Raw genomic sequence first — 26,299 nt, 5'->3', positions numbered from 1 at the left:
AGTCATATGGTCTTTTCTCCTTATGTGCCTAGTTAATTTTATATGTATACCAAGTACTGTAAGTAAAAAAAAGGTAGAAATAATTTGAGTCTGGGGTATTTACTGGGGCTCTTAGTCTTCGATGGACGCTGAATTACAATTTTTATCCTTCAGAGCCCTGTGAGTCTGCTGGAAGCTCTACTCTGCTTCTGAACCTGTCACCCATGCTTTCAGATTGGCAGCTGCATCTAGGAGAAAAGCAGCCTTTGGGGTCAGCCCACTTTCTGGGCTTTCCTCTGTTCCCAGATTTTGTTCCTATAATTTCTTACATCTTATGTAAAATGAACTTCCCAAGTTGTTCTTAACAGGAAGGGTGATCCAAACTATCAAATTTATCATTCCTGGGGTAGAACTCCATCCTGCTGAAAAGTTTTCTCATTGTTTCCTTATGGAAAATGGATGCAGGATTCTATTTTTAATTAAAAGTTGATTTGGATTTTCCTGGACTAGCCAAGGCAGATAATCATATGGGTGGGGAGGAATTTGGGTGGTTTCTAAAGACTTCTTAGGTTAAGTGTGTCCTCTTTTGTTATTATAGTGAAGTGCAGTTTTTAAAAATATCAAACCTGTATCACCTGCACTGGCAGGTAGATTTACAGCGTGTGCGTGTGTGCACGCAGGTGTATTCTTTACCGTTGTTCCATCTGGGAAGCGCACGCGCGTGTGTGTGTATGCGTGTATGCATGTACGTGTATGTATTCAAGTTGGCTACATCTTTGACCTGTTGTTCCCTTTAACAGTATAGAATCTTTGTCTCTTGTTTTCCACATTGCATTAGATTTTGTCTGATATTAAAACTGCCACTGTACCTTAATGTTTTACATATTTAAGGCTTCTATCTCTTGTTTTATAGCTTTTCTTTCTTCTCTTGGTTAGAAAAGTCTCCCCAGTCTTTAGGCTGTATTGTAGTCTCTAAGTTTTCTTGCAAATTTTCTCTTAATTTTTTGTTGTTAATGATGATGTGTAAACCATGACAAAACACATTTATAGAATATATAGCTTGATTTTTAATGACACATTTCCTTAAAATTTCTTAAAAACACCTTATGCTTCAACTTCTTATCAGTGATAAGAGCTTTCTGAGTTTCAGCTTCTGTTACTTCACTGTAAAAAGGTACAAGAAGCAAAGACATAAAAATTAGCTTGCTGTTTCCTTAGTTTCATAATGGCTGACTAAGAGTGCCCCTGTTATGTTAAATTAAGAGAAGACTTAACACAATGAAATGTTTTGGGAAGGCCATTTTAACTGTCATAGACGCTGGTATCTAAAGAAGTGCTTAGAGTGGGAATGTAAATTGGTACAGCCACTGTGGAGAAGAGTAGGGAGGTTCCTTAAAAACTAAAAACAGAACTGCCATATGACCCAGCCATCTCACCCCTGGGCATATACCCAGAGAAAAACCGTGAAAGACACATGTGCCCCAGTGTTCACTGCAGCACTGTTTACAATAGCCAGGACATGGAAGCAGCCTAAATGTCCATCAACAGAGGAATGGATAAAGATATGGTATGTATATACAGTGAAATATTAATCAGCCATAAAAAGGCAAGAAATTGTGTCACTTGTAGAGATGTGGATGGAACTAGAGACTTTCATACACAGTGAAGTAAGTCAAAAACAAGTATTGTATATTATTGCATATATTTGGAATCTAGAGAAATGGTATAGACAATCTTATTTGCAAAATAGAGACACAGATGTATAGAAGAACAAACATATGGACACCAAGGGGGGAAAAGGGAAGTAGGATTAATTGGGAGATTGGGATTGTCATACATACACTATTGATACTGTGTCTAAAATAGATAAGTAATGAAAACCGACTGTATAGCTCAGAGAACCCTACACGGTACTCTGTGGTGACCTAAACGGGAAGGAAATCCAAGAGGGGATACATGTATACGTATAGCTGATTCACCTTGCCATACAGTAGAAACTACGCAACATTGTAAAGCAACTATACTATGATAAAATTAATTTAAAAAAAGATGTGCTTTTCTTAAAGCACAAGAAAAGAGGAAGGAAATACATGCGCTTTGACTAATAACTAAAAATGAGCAGGGGGATAGACAGGTGGGAGGAAACGTCACAGCGGAATATAGGTGTGAAGGGAATAGAGGACAGAAATATAAAGATCAACACGTACATCTGATTTAAAAAGAAAACTGATGACATTCACCGGGAGAGAGCTGACTGTTATGGGGACGAGAAAGGCGCATCTCAATCAAGAGTGAGAAAGGGCAAAAAGCAAGGAGCCCAGAGGCATCTACCACAGAAAAGCGCTCGTGTTCGGAGGCTGAGGGAACCAGGTTTTACTTCAGAAAAGCTGAAGGAGAAACACGGTTTAAATATATGAGTCAATGTTATATGGAAAAGGAAAAGGGCAAGAACAAAAGGTGTGACGGTACCAGGAACACGGGCCCGGTTTCCCAGGAGGTCAGACTGTCAGGTGCAGTCCACTGGTAGTACTTTGAAATGGAAGTGAAGAGTCTATCTTGTAAGATAAAAGAGATTGGGATGAGATGTTTTCTCATTCTGTATTTTCAGATTTTGAAACACTTGTTTCTGTAGCTTTGATATTTTTTAGCTTTCTGGTTGACCTGCGGGTTGTTTTTGTTCTGAACAAAGAGGATGGAAAGCTGCGTTTGCTCCCATTCATGGATCTAATTAGGCATGTTGCCCAATCTGTAATAAATCATGGGTTTAGTTTTTCTTTGCTAAGGTGGTCAGAGGCCTTCAGGCATGAGTGACTTATTAAAATGTACTCTCATAGTTGGGAATGAATGATCATCCTGGTATTTTTGTACTACCCAAAGATGACATTTTATTCTCGTATTTGTTCTTAGACATGATTCACATTTTGTGATATCTAGAGCATAAGGAAATCATTCTAAATTCAGCAATCGTGCCAGTTTTGACTAAAAAAACTTATTTTCCATATCCACAGAAATGTTAATCAGATTCTTGTTAGAACATGTGTAAGAAGTGGTTTTCATTGTCACAGTTCTTGATGTCAGATTACTAAAATAATTTATGTTTTGTTGTGGGAACATGGGTGCACGCAGAGCCTTCCCAATCACACGACCGCTCTCGGCCCACACTTCTTCATAATACACAGAAATTATTTGCATTTTGTGGTAACGAGTGAATGGCAGCAACAGCAGAATTTCAACGTGGCTGTTCTTTATTTGATTAAATATATTCTCTATTTATTCTTAAAAAAACTAATTTAAGTTAAACGGCAATAAACCATGATAATTTAGAAAACATGTTGAAACTGAGAGTGAAGAGAAATGTTCTCTACGTAAACCACACTATAAACCATAAAACTTATTTTTGTCAACTGCTTCTCATGACAGTGGCTAGGAATTTGACATTTCTACTACAGTAGGCAAAAAAACATGTAAAATACACTCTCCCACATACCACATCACATCTCTATTTATATTTCCAAACTAAAAGCATTTCAGCCCCCAAAAGTGCTGAGTGTACTGTGTCCGTTTACACCAAGAGCTGTAAGTTCACACAGGCCTTACCTTAAACGGGTGCATCTGTGTGGCCAGGCCCCTCTACCCTCCAGCCATACTTAATGGGTCAGGCTTGGCTCACCAAGAGAAAAACACTGCTCTTGATCCTAAAAGGTGGGGAACTTTTCAATGAACTCTGGTCAACACAAGACAAAACAAAAAGCTATTCTATAACCCATCTGAAGCATCCAGGATCACTTATCTACTTCAGGATGTGCCAGCAGTTATTCAACTACTTATGAAAATGAGTTTTGTGAAAATTCATGTAGTTTGCGGCTGAGTATTTTAAAACTAGAAGTGGAATCTTGAGTTATCGGTTATGGTACACACGAAGTGACAGAAATGTGGCTAGTGCTCTGATGTCAGCTGAGATGTCTATTCTATACAGGTGGCTAGATCTCAGTAGATTTATAATCAAAACTTCCCCTTTCCACTTCGAGATCATAAAAAGTCAGCACAATCCAGTCTTCTCCCTACAGAAAGGGCATTTAGTTTGGGATGTAACGTTTTAAAACAATAATACAAACCTCCTGGGAGAATACCACAATAAATGTCTCAAAAACCACTCAGTTAATCCCAGGGTATAATCCGGCTGTTTTAAATTACAGCAGGGAATATTACGGGGCCTTAATGACACTGTAACTGCTTAAAGCCAAAGAAAGCTAGAAAGAGAGGCCAAAAAGATGAGCTCAGAGCCAGCTGAAGTGACAACAAACATGTGGCTGTTTACTAGGGTTGGAGGAGTTTAGTCTGCAGATGTTTGTGGTCTCTGGAAGGCTTCAGAGGAATGAGTTGTTATGAAGATTTGCCGAGTTTGATGAGAGCAAGATTCTTCTTGGAGATGGCAGGCCCCAGACAGGGAGGCCCAATGGTAGAGACAGAATTTATAGATTTCTGTGGTCAGATCATACTCTACTGGTTCCACAATGTACATCAACAAATTAATATTGTACGGATGTCATTTCAAAGCCTCTTAAAGACGAGAGTCATTATTGAAGCCATTAGAGCACAGATGGTTCAAACTATATGCAGATATTCATACTTGCATTTTTGCATTATAGCTGCTTTTTTTTTCTGTTGAACTGTAATGAATTGTCTCATAATCTATTCCATCTTCTTGCCATTAGCAGGCTTTGAATGTTCACAAATAGGAGCAAAGAACTCATTTTCCAGAGCTTTAATCACACAAAGAGGGAATGCCTAATTCTCTAAATGAAATGGTCTGTGATCACTGAAGCAGAGATTTAATATATCACGGCAAATTAGGTAGATTTTAATAAATTACTTATCTCTCTGAATACTTTACATATGCTTAAGAAGGAACATAGCCTGTTTGCAAACAGTGAAAACCCACAGCCTATAAAAATCCTTTGAAGAAAATGACAAATAAAAAAGTAAATTAAAAAATGAAATGCATTATATCCTAGACCTCTAGAGACAATTCCTTTGCAGCATTGATTCACAGCTCCATTTAAAATATCAATTAAATCCTTCAGTGAGATTGACTAAAAGCTAGAAAATTAACTTTCTGAGCTGCTTTTAAAGAATCTGGTTATCCAGATACACCCGAGCATTGTACAAGCTTGATGTAAATTTTAAAAAAATGATAAAAAGATACTCCTTTCAGGTCTAACTAAGCATATCAAAATCTGAGTCATATTTTTAGTATTTTCTTTCTCTGTCAGAAGCTAAGTTTTCAAAGTGTAAATTTCATGTATAAATATTTCTTTATATACACACATCCCTGGATCCATATGACCATTGAAATATCTGAAAACAATACAAATATTAATAAGAAAAACTATACTTTTTAGGAAAGAAAAACAAAACTTGCAGTGATTTAATAAGTTGGTGCCAAGTCTCATTCTTTATATTTAATTGATAGAAACGGCATGCATCAAAGAAAATGCATACTGAGCTTTAATGTGCATAAAATGGATATTAGCATTTTAAAGAGGAAGATTAACACATTAATCCAAGTAATTTTCATATACTGCTTCTAATAAAATCTTCACAGTATAAAACTCTTAATGAGGCTAATCATAGGCATTCCATTTAGTGGGACAATTAGGGATAACATAAAAGTATTTCTTTTTCAGAGGTTTTCTAAGATTTATGCTTTTTTGCTTATTAAAAATAAAAATGGGAATTGCATTTCAGTTCTTCATAAGGAAATGGTGAAAATGCAAATAGACTTTCTAATGTTATCATGTAGGTATAAATTATTAAGAAGGTGTTATCCTCTGTGGAGAACTTAAGTTCTCAAGGGGTGGCAGTCATGGGAAGAAGGGAGCAGAAAAATAAACAAGTGAAAAAGTATACAAAACATGAACACTTCAAACCCCAGTCCTCCCCGCCCCGGCTTCCCATGAATTATAGATTATATACACCAGAGTAATTACGGAAACCTCATCTAAGCACTTTCATGTGAGCATTTACTCAGGAGCAGGAGATGCCTCTGGAACAGTTTCTTTCAAGCCTCCAAGTCATCTCTGAATTGCTCGTAGACAGACCGTAGGGCATGGAGTGCTTCGACTGTTACCCTGAGCTTGCCAATACCTCCACCACCTGCTCTGGCATCCAAAACTAGGGAGAGAATAGCAGAGAAGTGTTAATATAATTCAACAGATTTTTCTTGAGATAAGCCTAACTGAAATAGTAGTTGAAAAGATGAAAACAGCTCTATAAAAGTCCAAAATTCACTGGTATCAGAAATCTAAGAATTAAAGTTTGTCATGTGTGTATGAATGTGTATACCCATTTCAGAGGTATGGCATGTAGGCCATATGAATACACATTGTTTGTAGAGTTAAAACTAGTTATCTGATCCTGACCTTTACCTAGTGGAAAGGTTATAGGATAATGATTCCCACACAGAATCAGAATTTCTTAGGAAGAAACAAAAAGTCTAAAAGGGATCAAGATATGACAGTGAAGAATTTATTCTAACATATAGTGTTAGCAAATAACAGAATGGCAACCCACTCTAAAGAAATTATGTGATCATAGTTTGAAATGCTTATTTATCTTTCTAAGGAAAACATTCCACTTAAAATAGATTATATGTGGGACTTGCCTGGTGGTCCAGTGGCTAAGACTTCGTGTTCCCAATTCAGGGGGCCCATGTTCGATCCCTGGCTGGGCAACTAGATCCCACATGCCACTAAGAGTTTGCATGCCGACACTAAAGATCCCACATGCTACAGCTAAGACCCAGCACAGCCAAATAAATATTAAAAAACAGATGATATGTGAAATGAGAAAAAGTTAAAATGGCAGACCCAGAATCTTAAGGTCTATGGACTCGTTTTGAGGATCTATGAACAGATGTTGCAGGAAAGGAGATGTAAAATTTTTGATTGTCAGTGGGCTTCTCTGGGAAGGAGGCACAGCTTTCAGTGGTGTGCCAAAGGGAGATTGTTTGATCCTTCTCTGAGTTCAGGGGTGGCAGCGAAATGGGCTGCTGATTCAAACTCCACTCTCTCTGTGAACAGTGATACCTACTAGTGATTCAAGGCCAGAATTTTGGACCTGGTAAGTCTGAGAACACTTAGGAGTATATGTAGTTTCTTTTGTTTTTGTATGTGTGGTTTTCTTGAACTTTTAATGCGTGTGTGCCTAATTCCAAGAAAATTTGGAAGGAAACCTTCATATAAAACTTAATATACAAAGACTTAGGTAGAGAAATGAGCAGGTAGCACACAGAGGAGTCGTCACCTCTTCTTTGGGATGTTTCATGTCTATGGGTGGCAAAGCAATAAAAACCTGACTTGACCAGTGTTTTAATTTTCTGACTCTTTCCCAGAACAAGGCCACAATAGCTGTCGACATCAGGTCAATACGGTCATTTGTGGTCTTGCAGAATGAAACGGTGGCGTGTGAAACAGAACTGACTGGAGAAGAGATTAAGAATACAAAGCAGAGATAATTTTGATCCTTTTTGTCTCTTGGTTCTGGCTATCTTTATAGGCTTTAGGTTAATATTTTAATCCTCTCATTTTTTTCTTCTATGCCTGCCAAAGTTGTGACATGTATATGATATGTATGTGATGTGTACAGTTTATAAAATTTCCCAGAACAGGTTTCTAATTTGGTTACTTGGTCTAACTTGGTTAATTATTTGGCTTGATCCTGAAATTGGAGCACTTGACACATATCCAGGGCAAGCTTGATGGCTGAATTATGGTATAAGCAGAGTGCCTGGCACTTAAGAGGTGCTCAGTTAAGTGTTCACTTAATGCATGAATCAATGAGTTAACAAACCATTTACATTCTTCTAGCCGTGGATGGCTCTGCTGACTTAAGAAGTGAGAATAGGACTCAGCCTCATTGCTCCATTTACTGTATAGCTCAGGCCATCCCTGATTATTATTATTAAAAGTCTTGATTTCATAAAGTGTAATTCCTTCAGCAGATTCTAAATGTGTTATATAAGGATAAAGAGTAGAAATTAGGCATTGGTGGGACTCACACCTGGTGAGGTGGAAGTCGAGACTTTTTGTAAAGAATCCCTAACTCCTCCCTGAATCCTGATGAGAAAAAAGTGACCAAAATGACTCAGAGTTATTAGCTGTGACTCTATCACCAGACTGTAACACTGAATTAAAGAGAAGCCTTGCAAAAGACACTATAATGATCACTCAGAGTAGCATGCCTTAGCTGAAATAAGGCTTGACAGCATGAGGCTTCTATGCTGCTGCTGCTGCTAAGTCACTTCAGTCGTGTCCGACCCTGTGTGACCCCATAGACGGAAGCCCACCAGGCTCCCCCATCCCTGGGATTCCCCAGGCAAGAACACTGGAGTGGGTTGCCATTTCCTTTATAAACAACACTAAAAACAATCCAATGGCCAAATTATTGTCACACTCCCTGACCACCCCCATACTAACAAAATGAGTAATTCCTTGTGAAACACAATTAATTATTTTTAAATTTCTGTTGACTCAAAGGAAGGCAGAGAGGGAGAGGGATGCAGGGAGAGATTCCAGCTTCAACAGAAAGTCAGCTTGAGTTGCAAAGGGTTCAGCTCGTGTGTGACTCAACATCTTTGCAGCCAGCAGAAAGGTTTTAATAAAGGCTTTGGATTTCAGCAATTGCTGGTGGTACAGATTGAGCAATACTTCCACCCGTACCATCAATATTTTGCTCGATGATGTCTCTCCCTTCCCGAAACACGTCAGCGAGGTCAACGTTAGCGATGCCAATGTCCTCACACTCCAGGTCCTGCTCATCCTCAGGAGGGTCACTGACCACAGTGAAGCGGACACTGAGGTGGGAAAGAGCAGAGAACATCACCAGAAAGTGAGAAGGAAACCACCACAGACGGAACAAGGCTCCTCAACGGGTGTTTCTTAAAAATCACAAACTGACATTTCAAAGTTTTCTATCATTCCGATAAAAAGAAAATTGTGTTAGATAAACTAGTCTATGAATGATTAGAATGATAAGCGCACACCCAGACTTCACATGAACACTAATTCACTTTTCTCAGCACTGATTACCATTTATCTCTAGAATCTGAGAAAATTACGAGGCGAAGAGAAGAACCAGATGTTCACTCTATTACACAATTATCTGATCATATTTTAACATGTCTACTGTTGAGGCTAAAAGGATCAAGTGAGTAAAGACCATGGAGGTTAGCGCAGTGTTTGCAACAGAAAGGTAACATTTTCTATAAAAACACACAATTTTAGAGTTTCTGTTAAGCAGCTTAACCAACTGTGTTCTATATATTCTGAATTATGTTAGATAAATGCTGTAGTTCTGCCCAACAGTTATATGAAATGTTTGTATTACTTCAGCAATCTTTTAACTTACAATCATAGCATCCAAGTTTTATTTTACTTTTAGACATATAATTGTAGGGTTCTGATGGAACTGATTTGAATTAGTGGCTTGTGTTGAGGCCAAACACGGATTGACCAAATGACAAGAATTTACAGTTAAGTAGTCTTTTGATATGTCTTGGCAGCATAGCTTAAACCATGAATCCTTGTAAACTACCATATTAACCATTTTCAAAATGTATCCATCCCAAATCAGACGCAAACAAGAAACTTGTTTCTTAGATAACATTTTTCAGTAAAAATCTAAGTCTCTAAGACATTGTGCCTTGAAAAATATGCACAGTTAAAATCCTTTCCTAATACTTACAAGTAAGCATGACAATATTTTAAAATAATTTGCTGAAAGTATTCAACATTTCATTTCTTTACTTAGTCCCTGCTTTTTGGCTAGCAATACATTTTGTTCAGGAAATAGAAATCCCTTAAGTTGAAACCAAAGGTAATACCTATTTACACAATAACTGTATAATTGTGAACACAGAATGGTCTGCAAAGTGGGTAAGATGGATATTTTATATGATGCATAAAATAGAGAAATTAAGTGGTTAACAACAAAGCCCTACTGTACAGCACAGGAAACTCTGCTCAATGTTATGTGGCAGCCTGGATGGGAGGGGAGTTTGGGAGAGAATGGATACATGTATATGTACGGCTGAGTCCCTTCGCTGTTCACCTGAAACTATCACAACATTGTTAATCAGCTATACCCCAATACAAAATAAAAAGTTAAAAAAAAAGATTAAGTGGTTAAGGGCATCCATTCTGGGTTCAAATTTCTGCCTTACTATTTATTCGCTGTGTGACTTTGTACAAATTACTTAACCTCTCTGATCTCAGTTTCCCTATCTGTGGGATAGTAATAATTCATTTGGCTCTTGGCCACCTCATGTGACAAGCTGACTCATTGGAAAAGGCTCTGATGCTGGGAGGGATTGGGGGCGGGAGGAGAAGGGGACGACAGAGAATGAGATGGCTGGATGGCATCACCGACTTGATGGACATGAGTCTGAGTGAACTCCGGGAGTTGGTTATGGACAGGGAGGCCTGGCGTGCTGTGATTTATGGGGTCGCAAAGAGTCAGACACGACTGAGCGACTGAACTGAACTGAAGATCAAATTAGATGATACACTGAACAGTATCTGGAATGTAGTAAGCACTGAATAAGTGTTTGCTCTTTTATTATTATTATTTTTAATCTAGGTAAAGTTACTTAAGCCTCTCCATTTCTAAGGGGAGAGAAAAAGAAGGCATAGGAAAAGCTTGTTTCAATAGAAAACAGAGACACCCAAATTACCCAATGGCTATATCACTCAAAGAAGAAGAATAATGATGAAAGATATTGTCCTAAAATGAGTGTGCTTAGAAAAGCAGGAATTAGAAGTGATATTTGATGCATACTTTATACCCACAAGACTTACAGAGAAGATAGCAGCTGCAAGATTATAATAATAATATTAAGTGTTATCCTTAAATAATGTCTCATCTAAGGATAATATCTATCACTTTACAAATGCAGACTACAACCTCCACGGAATATATGAGAATTCTGAGACAAAAAGGAAAAAAAAGACACCCTTCTAAATGCCAACAAAAGGGCTAAACATTAAAAAAAAGCAATATTTCTGGTTTAAATTCTATCGAGAGCAAAGTGAGATATCAAATACAAAAATAAGAAATTCTTGTTAGGCTGAAAAGGGAAGACGGTGAACTAAGACAGTTTAAAAACTATATAGTTTAGCCTTGCTTTAGGCTAAACTGTATATACACATACATGGACTCATACGGACACATCTTATCTTACCTTGAACCCTGTCAGACAAGAGAGATGGAACCCTGCTTTATGTGCTGGACAGGCTTCGCTAGCCCGCTTAAATGTCGTCTCCTTGGATTTGCCTTCATGTTATCATTATTTTCTTTACTCTTACTTTTTTTTTTTGGCTGGGCTGCATGGATCTTGGGCTCTTAGGCCAGGGATCGAGCCCAGGCCTGGCACTGGAAACTTGGAGCCCTAACCACTGGACTGCCAGGGGATACCCTTCACGTTATTTTCTATTTTAGCAGCTAGTTTAGCTTTCTCTTAGTACCCTGTAATGTACAGTTGGTTGACTTGTTGGCTGTCTCCCTCAGCGAGATGTACATTCCATGAGTGCAGAGACTTCCTCTTATCCAGCATTTTAGTTCCTGATAGTTAGGTAGGGATCATAAATGTTTGCTGAACTACTATGTGAACTGCAAAACCAAAGTCCTAGTTGAAGACTGGATGGAGAAGGCCAGCTTTGGGCTGGGTGGGCCTCAAGATTGAGACCTCAAACGTTGCTCGCTGTCATTTAGGAAACCAGAAGACACTGAAACTCCTTAGATCATTTACCATTTTTGATTCCTTCCACATTCTGAAATACTTCCTTTCTATATGAAACAGGATAGAAGAGAATAAGGTCACCTGTGCGTTTTATGCTGGATCTGCGCAGTAGAACACTTGCAGGGAAGAAATGAAAGCAAAAAGGAGCCTTAAGTCAGTGTCAAAATGACTTTGAAGAAATAGTTTTCAGACTCCCATTTCAGTGTGTTGCCTCACTTTTAATGTGATGCTTATCTACTTGTAAATATAGCATGGGGCAGCAAGCAAAGGTGCTATATGTAATTCACTATATTATACAACGCACATCATTTTATGTGTGTCAGGGAAGTCTGGTCAAACTTATCTAGCTGTGGTTGAATATGTTATCACCAGTTTACGGGAGGGCTGCTGTCTGAGCAAATATGTTCTCATAATCTAGGAGGTATTTGAAGTAATGTGACCTCATTGTATTTACAAGAAGCGAGAACATTCACTGGAATCACAACTGTCTTTTGGCTGTGGACAGATGTAAATTCTTTTTTTTTCCTTAAGAAAATGACATTGCCTCCCACGATGGCCCCGTCCCTCCCTTGGCAGTCAGAGGAGCTCGCGGCTGGCGCTCCAAGCCCTCACTCAGCTGTCATCAGTCCTGAGTCAGTCACTCTGCCCCTGCGGTGCCTTTTGCTGTGTTTTTCTAAAATGACACGAACATTTGTGTCTCTGGGGGGCGTTTAGAAATTTTAAGGGAAACAATGATGGGAGAGTGGGAGTCATTATAGTTATTGTGGACTTCCTAATTTTATTTTTTAAAGCTCAGTTCTGGACAGTGATAACCTAGCTTGTTGACCGCAGAGAAGCAGGTGATATGGCCAGTGATGTCTAATGACTAGTGACCTGCGATGCCTAGGAACTGTGGTATGTGAGGGGGCCTTGAAAGAAGCTGAAGTATACAAAGTAAGTAAAACCTGAGTGATTATCTACCTTCCTGGGAAAAACACCAAACCTCGAAGTAATTGTTAATTACTATTTAATAGGGTTTTCCTATTCTTTCTTCAGAATCAAGATCCAAGGAAACAATACATGTATTTCAAGGACTTAAAGAAAAAGCTACTATCAGATCCTAAGAGCTAAGAATTTGAGTTTCCTTTCATGAAACAGAAGACTGGATGCTAGTTTGAAAGCTCTTTTGAAAAATCTAATGTTGTGAACATTCACTTCATGACCTCCAGGAAAGAGATGAACTTGAGTCTCTTTCTCAGGTTGGGGGCTAAGCTCAGGTAAGGCAGTGAGAGGCTGTGTCATCACAGGCCATAAGGCAAGGAGAGGAAGACAGTGGGGAGATAAAGGGTGTGGGACGAGCCAGTAAAGGGGTACTGGTGAAGCCCAGCTCAGTGTTCATAGGCAGCACTGAGGTAACACCTCAGAGTTCACTGAAATGCACGAACTCACTAAGATCACGTTCTTTTTCTCTTCAAAAGGGTTTAATTTCTATACTCACCCAAAATGCAAAGTGCCCTGTTCAAATTTGCCCAAAAATACATTAAAAAATAACATGAAATGATGAATTATTAAGCCGTGATAGTGATGTAAAAATGTCTGAAAGGCTGAGGAGCTATTACACATAACAATGTTATTATATACTTCCTACTGCTTATCATGACTGCAGTGAATACCTGCTAAGCTGCTAAGTCACGTCAGTCGTGTCCGACTCTGTGCGACCCCATAGACAGCAGCCCACCAGACTCCCGTCCCTGGGATTCTCCAGGCAAAAATATTGGAGTGGGCTGCCATTTCCTTCTCCAATGCAGTGAATACCTACCGTGCACTTAAACTCTGTGTGAGGAGCTATTCTATCCATCTAACATGTATCATCTCGCTTAAGCCTTACAACCACCCTACATGGAATTATTATTTCCATCTTGCAGGTGCAGAAAGTGAGGCACATGGTGGTGGTCTGAGGTCAGACAGCTAGTGACGGAACAAGAATTTATACTCCAGACACTGGGTCCCGAGTGCCCCCTGGCAACCATTGTTAGGAGCTTTACGGTCACAGTGGCAGTGGGGTACTTTATATACTAACTACACTGTACAGGTCTTTTGGTTTGCAGAGCACTGTAGGATCTTTACAGCTACTCTGTATGATAGGCAGGGCTATGACATTTCTAGGAGGAAAGAGACGCAGAGAGGTCACATACTCGTTCAAGGACACAGCAAATCAGGGAAGTTGTGTTCTGCTTCCTTATCGTGTGCTTTTTTTTTTTTTTAAACCATACCATGCTACCTTGTATAAACCATCAGGTAACTCAGAATGCTTAAAATGTACCTTCTATTAGGCATCTCTTGTTTCAGTAGTATAGCTTTTAAGATGTCTCTCTTGGCCTGGTTGTTTTCTTTATCCACGTAGATCACTAAACGAAAAAAAAAAAAAATTCACAGGAGGCAGTCACTCAGGAATATGCTATGTTAGTACCATTCTGTATTCGTATAAATACCTGTTTTTAGAGACGCGTGCCACCTCGCTGGTACGCCGGGGAAAAGAAAGCAGCGCTGGAAACCAGAATCAAATCTGAACAGTCATGTGATCTAATGTCATGTCACTGGCAGGTCTGTGTGCAAACTGTCAGAAAAGATACGAGCGACATCTGAGGGTGCCACATTGCTGTCACTGCCTGTTAATGGCAGTGGCAGTCACGACAGTAAAAGCCAGTGGTCTTTATTGCTTTGTATTTGAGGGATTTACTGCATTTTCTTTCACCCAAGGAGCGAGTGATAATGATAATGTATGGCAGAGAGCTTGTCCTTCCTGACAGCCCCGGTAATTTAATCCTTCTTTCCTGCCACAACATGAAATAAAAGAGGCATCCTAGTGTGTTGGGCTGAGGAAATCCACAGGCTGACGTTTGTTCGTGGTTGGGTGGGGGGTATGGGATAGGCTTGTGGAGGCAGGCGGGGAGAGGCTTTTTTGGGCGTGAAGTTTGTGGGTTTTAAAGGTACATGCTGGCATGCAGGGATGTGGCTAGACTTTACTGAGCTGAAATAGCAGATTAGATAACTCATCTGAGTCCCACCAGGAAGAAGACGGTGAACACGTAAAAGTAAATAAGTGTCTGCACTTTGGGAAAATGGCATCTTGGAGTATGAACACTTCAATTTTCATCCTGCTTATTTTTTTCTCAGCTTGGCAGCCCGTCAGCCATACCTTAGCTGTGGAAGACATTTCTTTTTCAGATGCCATTTTGGAGTTAAAGTCTCTCTGGTGACCAGATCTCAATTTAGAGATTATCCCTTTATCACACACAGGGTGAAAGATACCACGACAATTCTAAAGCCACGTTTCACTGGGAACAAACATATTTTATACTGAGAAAGTTTCCCTGGACAATTTGAGTTCAATCTCAAATTATGATGCTATCAACTCATTTAATCCTTGGCTCAGTTGGATAAAAACTGAGAGCCAAAGACTGTACGTGCCAGGCAGAGTTAGGCACACATGGTGAGGGGCGCAAAGGTCTGTATAGGGGTGGGCTGGTAGTTTAAGAGAAGGAAGAACCAAGGTCAAACTACAACTTTGAGCTTATTGTTCTTTGCACGATACCGTACTAGTGAATGTGACCAATTATATAAGTTACTGTGATTTACACAAATCAAAAAAGGTTCTTGTAAATTTTTTAAATATAGTGTGTTACTTATCAATGCTAAAATGTCATGCTTTTTAAAAAAAGTCATGCTCTTCCACTATGGGAATAGCAACAGGACCTCATTTTAGCCACCAGAACCCACCTGCCAATGCAGGAGATATAAGAGATGTGGATTTGATCCCTGGGTGAGGAAGATCCCCTGGAGAAGGGACTGGCAACCCACTCCAGTATTCTTTCCTGGAAAATTCCATGGACAGAGGAGCCTAGTGAGCTATAGTCCACGGGAATGCAAAGAGTCGGACATGACTAAAATGACTTAGCATGCACACCATACCATATTTTATGTCTTCTGATGGGTACTTAGGTTGTTCACCTCCTGGCTATTGTGAATAATGCTGTAATGAACATGATGTACAAACTCTGTCAGAGTCCTTGCTTTTAATTCTTTTAGCTGTGTTTCCAGAAGTATAATTGCGGAATCTCTGGCAATCTCTGTTTTTTTAAAAAAACATCTTTACCACTGAAGAATACTTTGGCTACCTGAACAGCTGACTCTTTAGAAAAGACCCTGATGCTGGGAAAGATTGAAAGCAGGAGGAGAAGGGGACGACAGAGGACGAGATGGTTGGATGGCATCACCAACTCAATGGACATGAATTTGAGAACGCGCCAGGAGATGGTGAAGGACACAGAAGCCTGACGTGCTGCAGTCCATGGTGTTGCAAACAGTCACGACATGACTGAGTGACTGAACAACGGCACTGAAACTGGTAAAAACTGGTATAGTTGGGACACGTTTTGCTTTTGCTTCATTCACTTGACTAGCACACTGTATTGGCTAGTCTCTTAACAAAGATTAAAAATGGTGATGGCCACCATTTAGTGAGTGACATTCACATGCTACATACTACATTCAATGTTTTGCTTACTGCAATCACATCTGTTAAGAACCACACTGACCCACAACTTACAGACGATCAAGCAGACCTAGAGAAGGTAAGTAATGTGCCTCAAGTAACCTAGCTAGGAAGTGGTGGAGCTAGAATCTGAATCCAGGACCATCTGCCTCATGGCCTGCCTTCTTAACCTCTGTGCTAAACCTCCTTCTTCCACACGAGGCCAGAACTCTTCCTGTTGTTTAAGCTGCAACCATGCTGTTAGCACAGAGTGACGTGTGAGCAAGTTCCATCACTGTGTCAAGAGAAGCCACCTCATTCTCCTTTCACGCTTTCTTAAAGGGATACTGCTTCATTACACCTGGTACCTTAACCAATGCTCTTGACTGAACACTTCCAAAAATTCCTTTTTGACAAATAATAAATGCTGGAGAGGGTGTGGTGAGAAGAGAACCCTCCTAAACTGTTGGTGGGAATGTAAAATGGTGCAGCCACTATGGAGAACAGTATGAAGTTTCCTTGAGAAACTAAAAACAGAACTACCATATGAGCCAGCAATCCCACTCCTGGGCACATATCCAGAGAAAACTGTAATTCAAAAAGAAACATGCACCCAAATGTTCACTTCAGCACTATTTACAATGGTCAAGACATGGGAGCAACCTAAATGTCCATCAACAGATGAATGAAGATGTGTGTGGGGGTGTGTGTGCTCGCACATAGTATATATACACCACAGCTTCCAAATAAATATATGTATATACAATGGAATATTACTCGGCCACTGAAAAGATTGAAATAATGCTATCTGCAGCAACATGGACGGACCTAGAGATTATCATAGTAAGTGAAGTAAGCCAGATAAAGAAAGACAAATATATGATATTGCTTATATATAGAATCTAAAAAAAATGAAAAAAAAAAAGAGACAAATGAACTTATTTACAAAGCAGAGAAAGAAAACAAACTTATGGTTACTAAAGGGGAAAAGGTGGGGGGAGGGATAAATTAGGAGTTTTGGATTAATAGATTTGCGCTCAGTTCAGTTCAGTCGCTCAGTCGTGTCCGACTCTTTGCGACCCCATGAATCACAGCACGCCAGGCCCCCCTGTCCATAACCAACTCCCGGAGTTCACCCAAACTCATGTCCACAGAGTCGGTGATGCCATCCAGCCATCTCATTCTCTGTCGTCCCCTTCTCCTCCCACCCCCAACCTTTCCCAGCATCAGAGTCTTTTCCAGTGAGTTAACTCGTTCCATTAAGTGGCCAAAGTATTGCAGTTTCAGCTTTAGCATCATTTCTTCCAATGAACACCCAGGATTGATCTCCGTTAGAATGGACTGGTTGGATCTCCTTGCAGTCCAAGGGACTCTCAAGAGTCTTCTCCAGCACCACAGTTCAAAAGCATCAATTCTTCGGCGATCAGCTTTCTTCACAGTCCAACTCTCACATCCATACATGACCACGGGAAAAACCATAGCCTTGACTAGACGGATCTTTGCTGGCAAAGTAATGTCTCTGCTTTTTAATATACTATCAAGGTTGGTCATAAATTTCCTTCCAAGGAGTAAGCGTCTTTTAATTTCATGGCTGCAATCAGCATCCGTAGTGATTTTGGAGCCCCCAAAAATAAAGTTGGACACTGTTTCCACTGTTTTTCCATCTATTTCCCATGAAGTGATGGGACCAGATGCCATGATCTTTGTTTTCTGAAGATTCGCGCTACTATACATAAAACAGGTAAACAATAGGGACCTACTCTACAGCATAGGGAACTCTACTCAATATTTTGTAATAACTTATAAGGGGAAAAGAATCTGAAAAAGAAATATATATATATCTGTATGATTATATATAACTGAATAACTGTACACCCAAAACTAACATAGAACACTGTGCAACTATACTTGAAAATAAAAAAAATTTCCCTTTAGAAAACACTCCAGCTACACACTGATGCGTTTGGTCTCCAAAAGTGTACCAAGTGAGAAGTACAGCTCTCCTGCTTGTATGAATGAAGCCTTCGGGAACTTAATCTATCCTAATGGTTCTTAGTCTTTCAGCTCAGTTCAGTTCAGTATACTCGCTCAGTCGTGTCCAACTCTTAGCAACCCCATGAATCACAGCCTCCCTGTCCATCACCAACTCCCAGAGTTCACTCAAACTCATGTCCATCGAGTCGGTGATGCCATCCAGCCATCTCATTCGCTGTCGTCCCAGTCTCCTCCCACCCCCAATCCCTCCCAGCATCAGAGTCTTTTCCAGTGAGTCAACTCTTCGCATGAGGTGGCCAAAGTATTGGAGCTTCAGCTTTAGCATCAGTCCTTCCAATGAACACCCAGGATTGATCTCCTTTAGAATGGACTGGTGGGATCTCCTTGCAGTCCAAGGAACTCTCAAGAGTCTTCTCCAACACCACAGTTCAAAAGCATCAATTCTTCGGCGATCAGCTTTCTTCACAGTCCAACTCTCACATCCATACATGACCACGGTAAAAACCATAGCCTTGACTAGACGGACCTTGGTTGGCAAAGTAATGTCTCTGCTTTTTAATATGCTATCTAGGTTGGTCATAACTTTCCTTCCAAGGAGTAAGTGTCTTTTAATTTCATGGCTGCAATCAGCATCTGCACTGATTTTGGAGCTCAAAAAAATAAAGTCTGACACTGTTTCCACTGTTTCCCCATCTATTTCCCATGAAGTGATGGGACCAGATGCCATGATCTTTGTTCTCTGAATGTTGAGCTTCAAGCCAAACTTCTCACTCTCCTCTTTCACTTACATCAAGAGGCTTTTTAGTTCCTCTTCACTTTCTGCCATAAGGGTGGTGTCATCTGCATATCTGAGGTTATTGATATTTCTCCCGGCAATCTTGATTCCAGCTTGTGCTTCTTCCAGCCCAGCATTCCTCATGATGTACTCTGCCTATAAGTTAAATAAGCAGGGTGACAATATACGACCTTGATGTGCTCCTTTTCCTATTTGGAACCAGTCTGTTGTTCCATGTCCAGTTCTAACTGTTGCTTCCTGACCTGCATACAGGTTTCTCAAGAGGCAGGTCAGGTGGTCTGGGATTCCCATCTCTTTCAGAATGTTCCACAGTTTATTGTGATCCACACAGTCAAAGGCTTTGGCATAGTCAATGAGGCAGAAATAAATGTTTTTCTGGAACTCTCTTGCTTTCTCCATGATCCAGAGGATGTTGGCAATTTGATCTCTGGTGCCTCTGCCTTTTCTAAAACCTGCTTGAACATCTGGAAGTTCACGGTTCACATATTGCTGAAGACTGGCTTGGAGAATTTTGAGCATGACTTTACTAGCGTGTGAGATGAGTGCAATTGTGCGGTAGTTTGAGCATTCTTTGGCATTGCGTTTCTTTGGGATTGGAATGAAGACTGACCTTTTCCAGTCCTGTGGCCACTGCTGAGTTTTCCAAATTTGCTGGCATATCGAGTGCAGCACTTTCACAGCATCATCTTTCAGGATTTGAAATAGCTCAATTGGAATTCCATCACCTCCACTAGCTTTGTTTGTAGTGATGCTCTCTAAGGCCCACTTGACTAAACATTCCAAGAGGTCTGGCTCCAGGTGAGTGATCATGCTATGGTGATTATCTTGGTTCTGAAGATCTTTTTTGTACAGTTATTCTGTGTATTCTTGCCACCTCTTCTTAATATCTTCTGCTTCTGTTAGGTCCATACCATTTCTGTCCTTTATCGAGCCCATCTTTGCATGAAATGTTCCCTTGATAGCTCTAATTTTCTTGAAGAGATCTCTTTAATATGCATCAGAATCCCTGCAGATGACTGGGCTCACCTTCAATTTCTAACTCCTTAGGTATGGGGAAGGCCTAAGAATCTGCATGTCTAACATCTTCCCAGCTGCGGGTCAGGACACCATTAAGAACCAAGGTTTAGACCCTTGATTGATTTTTGAAATCAGCTTTTTAAATCAGCTCCTTCCCTGATTTTTGAAAAGGATCAGAAACTAGTAAACATTTTTTTTTGTTGTTGTTAAACATGTGGGAGACACTTCAGTTCAGTTCAGTCGCTCAGTCATGTCTGCCTCTTTGCGACCCCATGAGTCACAGCACGCCAGGCCTCCCTGTCCATCACCAACTCCCGGAGTTCACTCAAACTCATGTCCATTGAGTCGGTGATGCCATCCAGCCATCTCATTCTCTGTCATCCCCTTCTCCTCCTGCCCCTAATCCCTCCCAGCATCAGAGTCTTTTCCAGTGAGTCAACTCTTTGCATGAGGTGGCCAAAGTATTGGAGTTTCAGCTTTAGCATCAGTCCTTCCAATGAACACCCAGGACTGAACTCCTTTAGTATGGACTGGCTGGATCTCCTTGCAGTCCAAGGGACTCTCAAGTTACCTCTAATCAGGCTATGATCCCAAGAATATACATTTGATATTCTGAATTAGGTGGGTTAAAGAAAAAATCTACATTTCAAAACTTAAAATATCCATTAAAAAGCAATCCTGGTGCTTATGAAATGAATCTGAACTCTCCAAAAGTTAAGATAATTACCTTTCATTCTCATCAGAAGCCACATGGATTTAGGATTTGCTAGAATTTGACATAAATTTACTGAAAGGATGTGTCTCAAAAAAGATACAAACCAGTAGTCCAAATGCTTGAGGTGATCTTGAATTCTCTACCATTAAAAACACAACCCACATATATGTATAACTGATTCACTTTGCTGTACCGCAGATACTAACAGAACATTGAAAAGCAATTATACTCCAATAAAAAACAAAAACAAACCAGAAAACTGCATCCTTCACGTCTGCAGGTTGGGGAAATCCCTATTTTCTTTAGCAATGTTATTTGGTAAAAGAAATGCAGATAGTTTAATTATATAAGGGGGCTTCCCAGGTGGCACTAGTAGTAAAGAACCCACCTGCCAATGCAGGAGACATAAGAGATGCAGGCTCGACCCCTGGGTCTGGAAGATCCCCCCGAGGATGGCACAGCAACCCCCTCCAGTATTCTTGCCTGGAGAATCCCATGGACAGAGGCACCTGGCAGCCTACGGGTTGATAACCTTGAATCTCTTTAACTTTTGTGTTAAAGTATTATCTCCCCTCAGTCCTTATCTTTGCCAAGTTTTTCCTCCCATTAGTAACAAAATCTAAAGTTCTGCATCCTTTTCATCTTCTGAATTAAACTTTAATTGTTCCAACAGATAGACTGTTCAGTGCTCAGAGACTAAAGGCCTAGATCTGTATAAGACTCATAAAAACTTTGGACGATTTCATTAATCTTTTTTCCTTCCCACTGTCAACTCTCTAGAAGATGTTATTCAGCCCAGACAACATTCTTTAGATCTACCATTAATCTTATTTTTTTTTAACCAAACTGTTCTCTTGCTCTCTCAGCACTCTCCAAGCAAAATTTTCAAGTCCAATAAAATACAACTTTTGTTTTTTGCTACCGATGTCTAGCAAGTTAATTCAACTTTGATTCTTTTTTTTTGCCTCTTTGTGTTAGTAGCCCTAAAAAAAGATCTATTTTGTGTATGTGGAACTGGTACTAACACCTCTTAATAAAGACTGAATTAGGCTATGAATAATCCTGGGGATCACTAGCCTAAACCTCTCATTTTATGTACCTAATTCAGGCCTCAGTATACAAATCCCTTCTGAGTAGATTCAAGTCATACTGCAGAGTAAAATTGTTGCAAGGGTCAGTTCACCTCTCAACTGATATGGTGTTCAAACAGGAGACAGCATGCACTAGTTGGGCCTTTAAATTTTGTCTCAGTTAAAAAGTCAGTTTGGAAATAAAACTACTTTCATTAACATTTAATATGATTTGGAAGATGTAAGGCTATATTATATTGACCTTTTATATCAAGTAACAAGTGAATGCTAAATCGTTGCAGTAATTAGATGAATGAGAGAAGTTATTTATGAAGCAAAGATTCAAGGAGATTCTCCTACAAGGAAGGAGATGCAGACATATTAATTTAAAAATAAGCACTTTCAACATGTCCTCCTTAAGTGAAAAATAAGCCTTCTACAAGGTTAATAATAATAATTTCTCAAATTTGCTGAATATCTAGGACTTCATTTTTTAGACAATAGATATAAAACAGCATTAATTTGCTTCTAAGCCCAAAGTACATTTCTCTCCCTTCCCACCACATAAATATCCTTAAAATTCTTTCCAATTAATCTTGAAAATTCTATATAATCAAAACTCAATAGGCAGAAATAGAAGCTGCAGAAAAGTATGGTAAATACTTCTAAAGAATTCAATTCTAATAGATTATTGGTTTTCTTGTTGCTATCAGGTGACTATTAATAATTCATCAGAAATACTAAAATACCAATTAGTTAGTAGTGTATCTTGTAGTAAAAGGAAAAAATGTAAAAAAACAAACAAACAAAAAAAAAACACCACAAATCAATGCCAACTAACCAACCTGAAGTGAGTGAAAGTCGCTTAGTTGTGTCCAACTACTTGCAACCGCATGGACTATACAGGCCATGGAATTCTCCAGGCCAGGATACTGGAGTGGGTAGCCGTTCCCTTCTCTAGGGGATCTTCCCAACCCAGGGATCCAACCCAGGTCTCCTGCATTGCAGGCGGATTCTTTATCAGCTGAGCCACAAGGGAAGCCTGAGAATACTGGAGTGTGTAGCCTACCCCTTCTCCAGTGGATCTTCCCAACCCAGGAATCAAACCAGGGTTTCCTGCACTGCAGGTGGACTCTTTACCAATTGAGCTATCAGGGAAGCCCCAACCTAGCAAGTGACAAAAAGCCCAAACAGACCTAAGTCATCATGTGAGACAGAACAAAATCCAGGAAACTTGAGCATGTACCACAGGTTTCCCCAAATAACGTGCATCGCTTCTTTAGCAAATGGAAACATCTGTTGTGCTGCATGGCCAAATTTCTCAATGCATAACCAACTTCTAAAAAACAATTTCATTGTCAGTTCAACCAAACAGTCTCCTGCTAACCTTTACAATGAATAATAATTAAAAAAAAAAAACAGAAGAGCCTGTCCCTTTTCTTGGGAGTACCTTCATTAAAATTAGTAACAGTTTTTTCATTACTAATAATATGGTGATTATGGCTTACTTTTCTGATACTTTGCAGTTAAAACATCTCTAGGAAGTGTGAGGAAGTCTTTGGAAATGTTCTGTTAGATCAGTTCAGTGATAGGAAGGAGAAATCAGATTCTTATCCTCACCACACTACTTATTCCCCAAGTGACTTCTCAACCTACCTCTATATCATAGAATGATAAAATCTGAACTGGAAGGGTTCTTAGCACCTTATTCAATAGATAAAATGGGGAATCATGACATTTAAACACCTTGCCCAAGTTCTCATAACTAGTAAGAACTGAGGATACAAGGTAGACTAGACCAGATCTCTGCATACTCATTATTACTATCTCAAGAAATGAACATGTTTCTAAAAATGCCAGTTGCAAAACAAACCAACCATGAGCATTCACAATCCTATTGGTACAATAGTATGATTGTACATATTGATCAAAATGAAATTTATAAAACTTGTGAGAAAAAAATATTGGTGTTTTGAGATGGCCTGTTTTGCTAAAATTAATGCAACACTCCATCTTTCTGGTTTGTTTTAACATACGGCTTTTGAAGAACTTAATAAGCAGTTTTAATTTACGGTCATGGCAGCCTGATAAGATTTTTAACTCCCCTCTAATTATACACTGATACCTACTATTCTTAAAATCATCCTAAAGTTGGTTGATCTAAGAATTTACAGAGTGCCTATTGGATCTGTACTGGCCTAGCAGATTTTCATGTGAACTAGCTTACAGATTGGAGAAAGCAATGGCACCCGACTCCAGTACTCTTGCCTGGAAAATCCCATGGATGGAGGAGCCTGGTAGGCTGCAGTCCATGGGGTCGCTAAGAGTTGGACATGACTGAGCGACTTCATCTTCACTTTTCACTTTCATGCATTGGAAAAGGAAATGGCAACCCACTCCAGTGTTCTTGCCTGGAGAATCCCAGGGACGGGGGAGCCTGGTGGGCTGCTGTCTATGGGGTCGCACAGAGTCGGACATGACTGAAGTGAGTTAGCAGCAGCAGCAGCTGATAGATGGAAAAGGCAATGGCACCCCACTCCAGTACTCTTGCCTGGGAAATCCCATGGATGGAGAAGCTTGGTAGGCTACAGTCCATGGGGACGCTAAGAGTCGGACACGACTGAGCGACTTCACTTTCACTTTTCACTTTCATGCACTGGAAAAGGAAATGGCAACCCACTCCAGTGTTCTTGCCTGGAGAATCCCAGGGACAGCGGAGCCTGGTGGGCTGCCATCTATGGGGTCGCAGAGTTGGACATGACTGATGCGACTTAGCAGCAGCAGCAGCTGATAGATGATAAAGCCTTAAAACAGAAAACCTGCTGGCTGTTATGAAGGGACGTGTGGGCTAAAAATGAAAAGATACTGTAAGAACTTATATCACTCAATTAAAATCCTGAATATCTAGACACTAGGCGAGATATACATGTATATTATAAAAAAAAATCTATGTGACGATACTGAGCAGAAATGCGGATAAAAATAGGACATTCAATTGTTAGAATCATATTATTTTAAAAAAAACTAGTACTTTTATTCCCCTTGAAATACATTTTTTTTATTAAATTCAACTTTAGATGCAGCTGGCATTTTTTCTACTGTTACTGTGATACAGTAGGAAGATCTAAAACATCTTTTTCCCACTGTTTTTGATATAACTTTAGCATTGCAGTTGTCCCTTAGTATCAAGGGGGGTTGATTCCAGGATCCCTGCAGTTACCAAGGATGCTCAAGTCCCTTATATGAAATAGCATAGTATTTGCATATAACCTGTGCACATCCTGTATACTTTAAATCATCTTTGGATTACCTATGAAATTTTACGATGTAAATAGTTGTGGATGCATGGCAAGTATAAGTTTTGCTTCTTGGAATTTTCTGGAATTTTTTCCCCCAAGTGTTTTCCATTGTGTTTTAGTTGAATCTGAAGATGCAGAACCCACGGACACAAAGGGCCAACTGAATTTTAAATTTAATCTCTGAATCCTTATGCTACAGGTTTGACTTCCATTAATCTATTCTGATAATACTTCCATGATTTTATGTGAACATTATACAACTGTACTTTCTCGTGTTCCTTTGGCTTCCTTCACAGATAAAAGTCTATATTATAAATACCATACCTACCATTGCTATAATTATAGTAGACCCACTGGCCGCTCTTGGGTTTTGGAAGTGACACGGGTGTCTCTTCAGCGGGAAGACTGTAGAATCGGCACTCCACGAAGAGTCGCTGGATAGTGTCATCTGCAGTTATTCGGGAATCATTAAGGCTTAGGGCTATGATCTCAATCCGGATTTTTTCTGGTGGCTATTTAAAGAGCAAAAACAAAACACAATAAAGAAACAAAAAAAAATTAACAAAAAAAAATCCTTTACTCTTTTTTCACTGTCAATTTTAAATAAAACATGAAGGTACTGGCCTTCATTGATTTCTTTTTTTGGAAGGTATTGTACCCTACAGTCTAGTAACACATGATAGATCATTCACGACAGAGAGAGAGAGAATGAGCTTCTAATGCCCCAGGGTTTGAAGTTAACAGTGTCATGGCAATAGTCTCCTGATTTACATTTGAGGCTATAAATACCCTCTAGTAGTCCATCAGGAGTGCAGATTATGAGATCTTCATCTCCAATTGCTTTCAGAATGACACACATCAGTTGGCCTTGTTTCAAACTATGTAGTGAAATACATGTTTATCACGTCTTTTATTTTACTCGATGGTAACTGAGAAAGTTTTGGTTATTCAAAGATCAAAGCCTGTTGAACACTTTATAGCTAGTATGCTAACATAAATAACTGTATGAATCCATATTAAGTAGGGCCACAGCTCATTCTCTTGTGTATTCTTCCATAACATATTTCATTTAATGATTAATAAGTTTTCAAACAAAAGACAAATTTTTATTGAATTTA

General features: G+C 39.6%; 1 protein-coding gene across 1 annotated transcript in view; it reads right to left on the bottom strand.

Annotated features, from left to right (window-relative positions):
• Positions 1-1,949: 1,949 nt before the first annotated feature.
• Positions 1,950-26,299, bottom strand: part of RPGRIP1L (RPGRIP1 like) — a 108,889-nt gene continuing 84,539 nt past the window's right edge. Inside the window, exons 23-26 of the mRNA XM_055412759.2 lie at positions 25,510-25,693; positions 14,079-14,163; positions 8,700-8,833; positions 1,950-6,153 (exon numbers count right to left, since the gene is read on the bottom strand). Coding sequence (XP_055268734.2) covers positions 6,041-6,153; positions 8,700-8,833; positions 14,079-14,163; positions 25,510-25,693 — 516 coding nt within the window. The 3' untranslated portion in view covers positions 1,950-6,040. The remainder of the gene's footprint in view (positions 6,154-8,699; positions 8,834-14,078; positions 14,164-25,509; positions 25,694-26,299) is intronic.

The sequence above is a fragment of the Moschus berezovskii genome, chromosome 22 (assembly GCF_049115385.1).
Source record: "Moschus berezovskii isolate FMDL1 chromosome 22, NW_MosBer_1.0, whole genome shotgun sequence".
Classification (NCBI taxonomy): domain Eukaryota; kingdom Metazoa; phylum Chordata; class Mammalia; order Artiodactyla; family Moschidae; genus Moschus; species Moschus berezovskii.
This window is presented reverse-complemented; position numbering and strand designations above follow the sequence as displayed.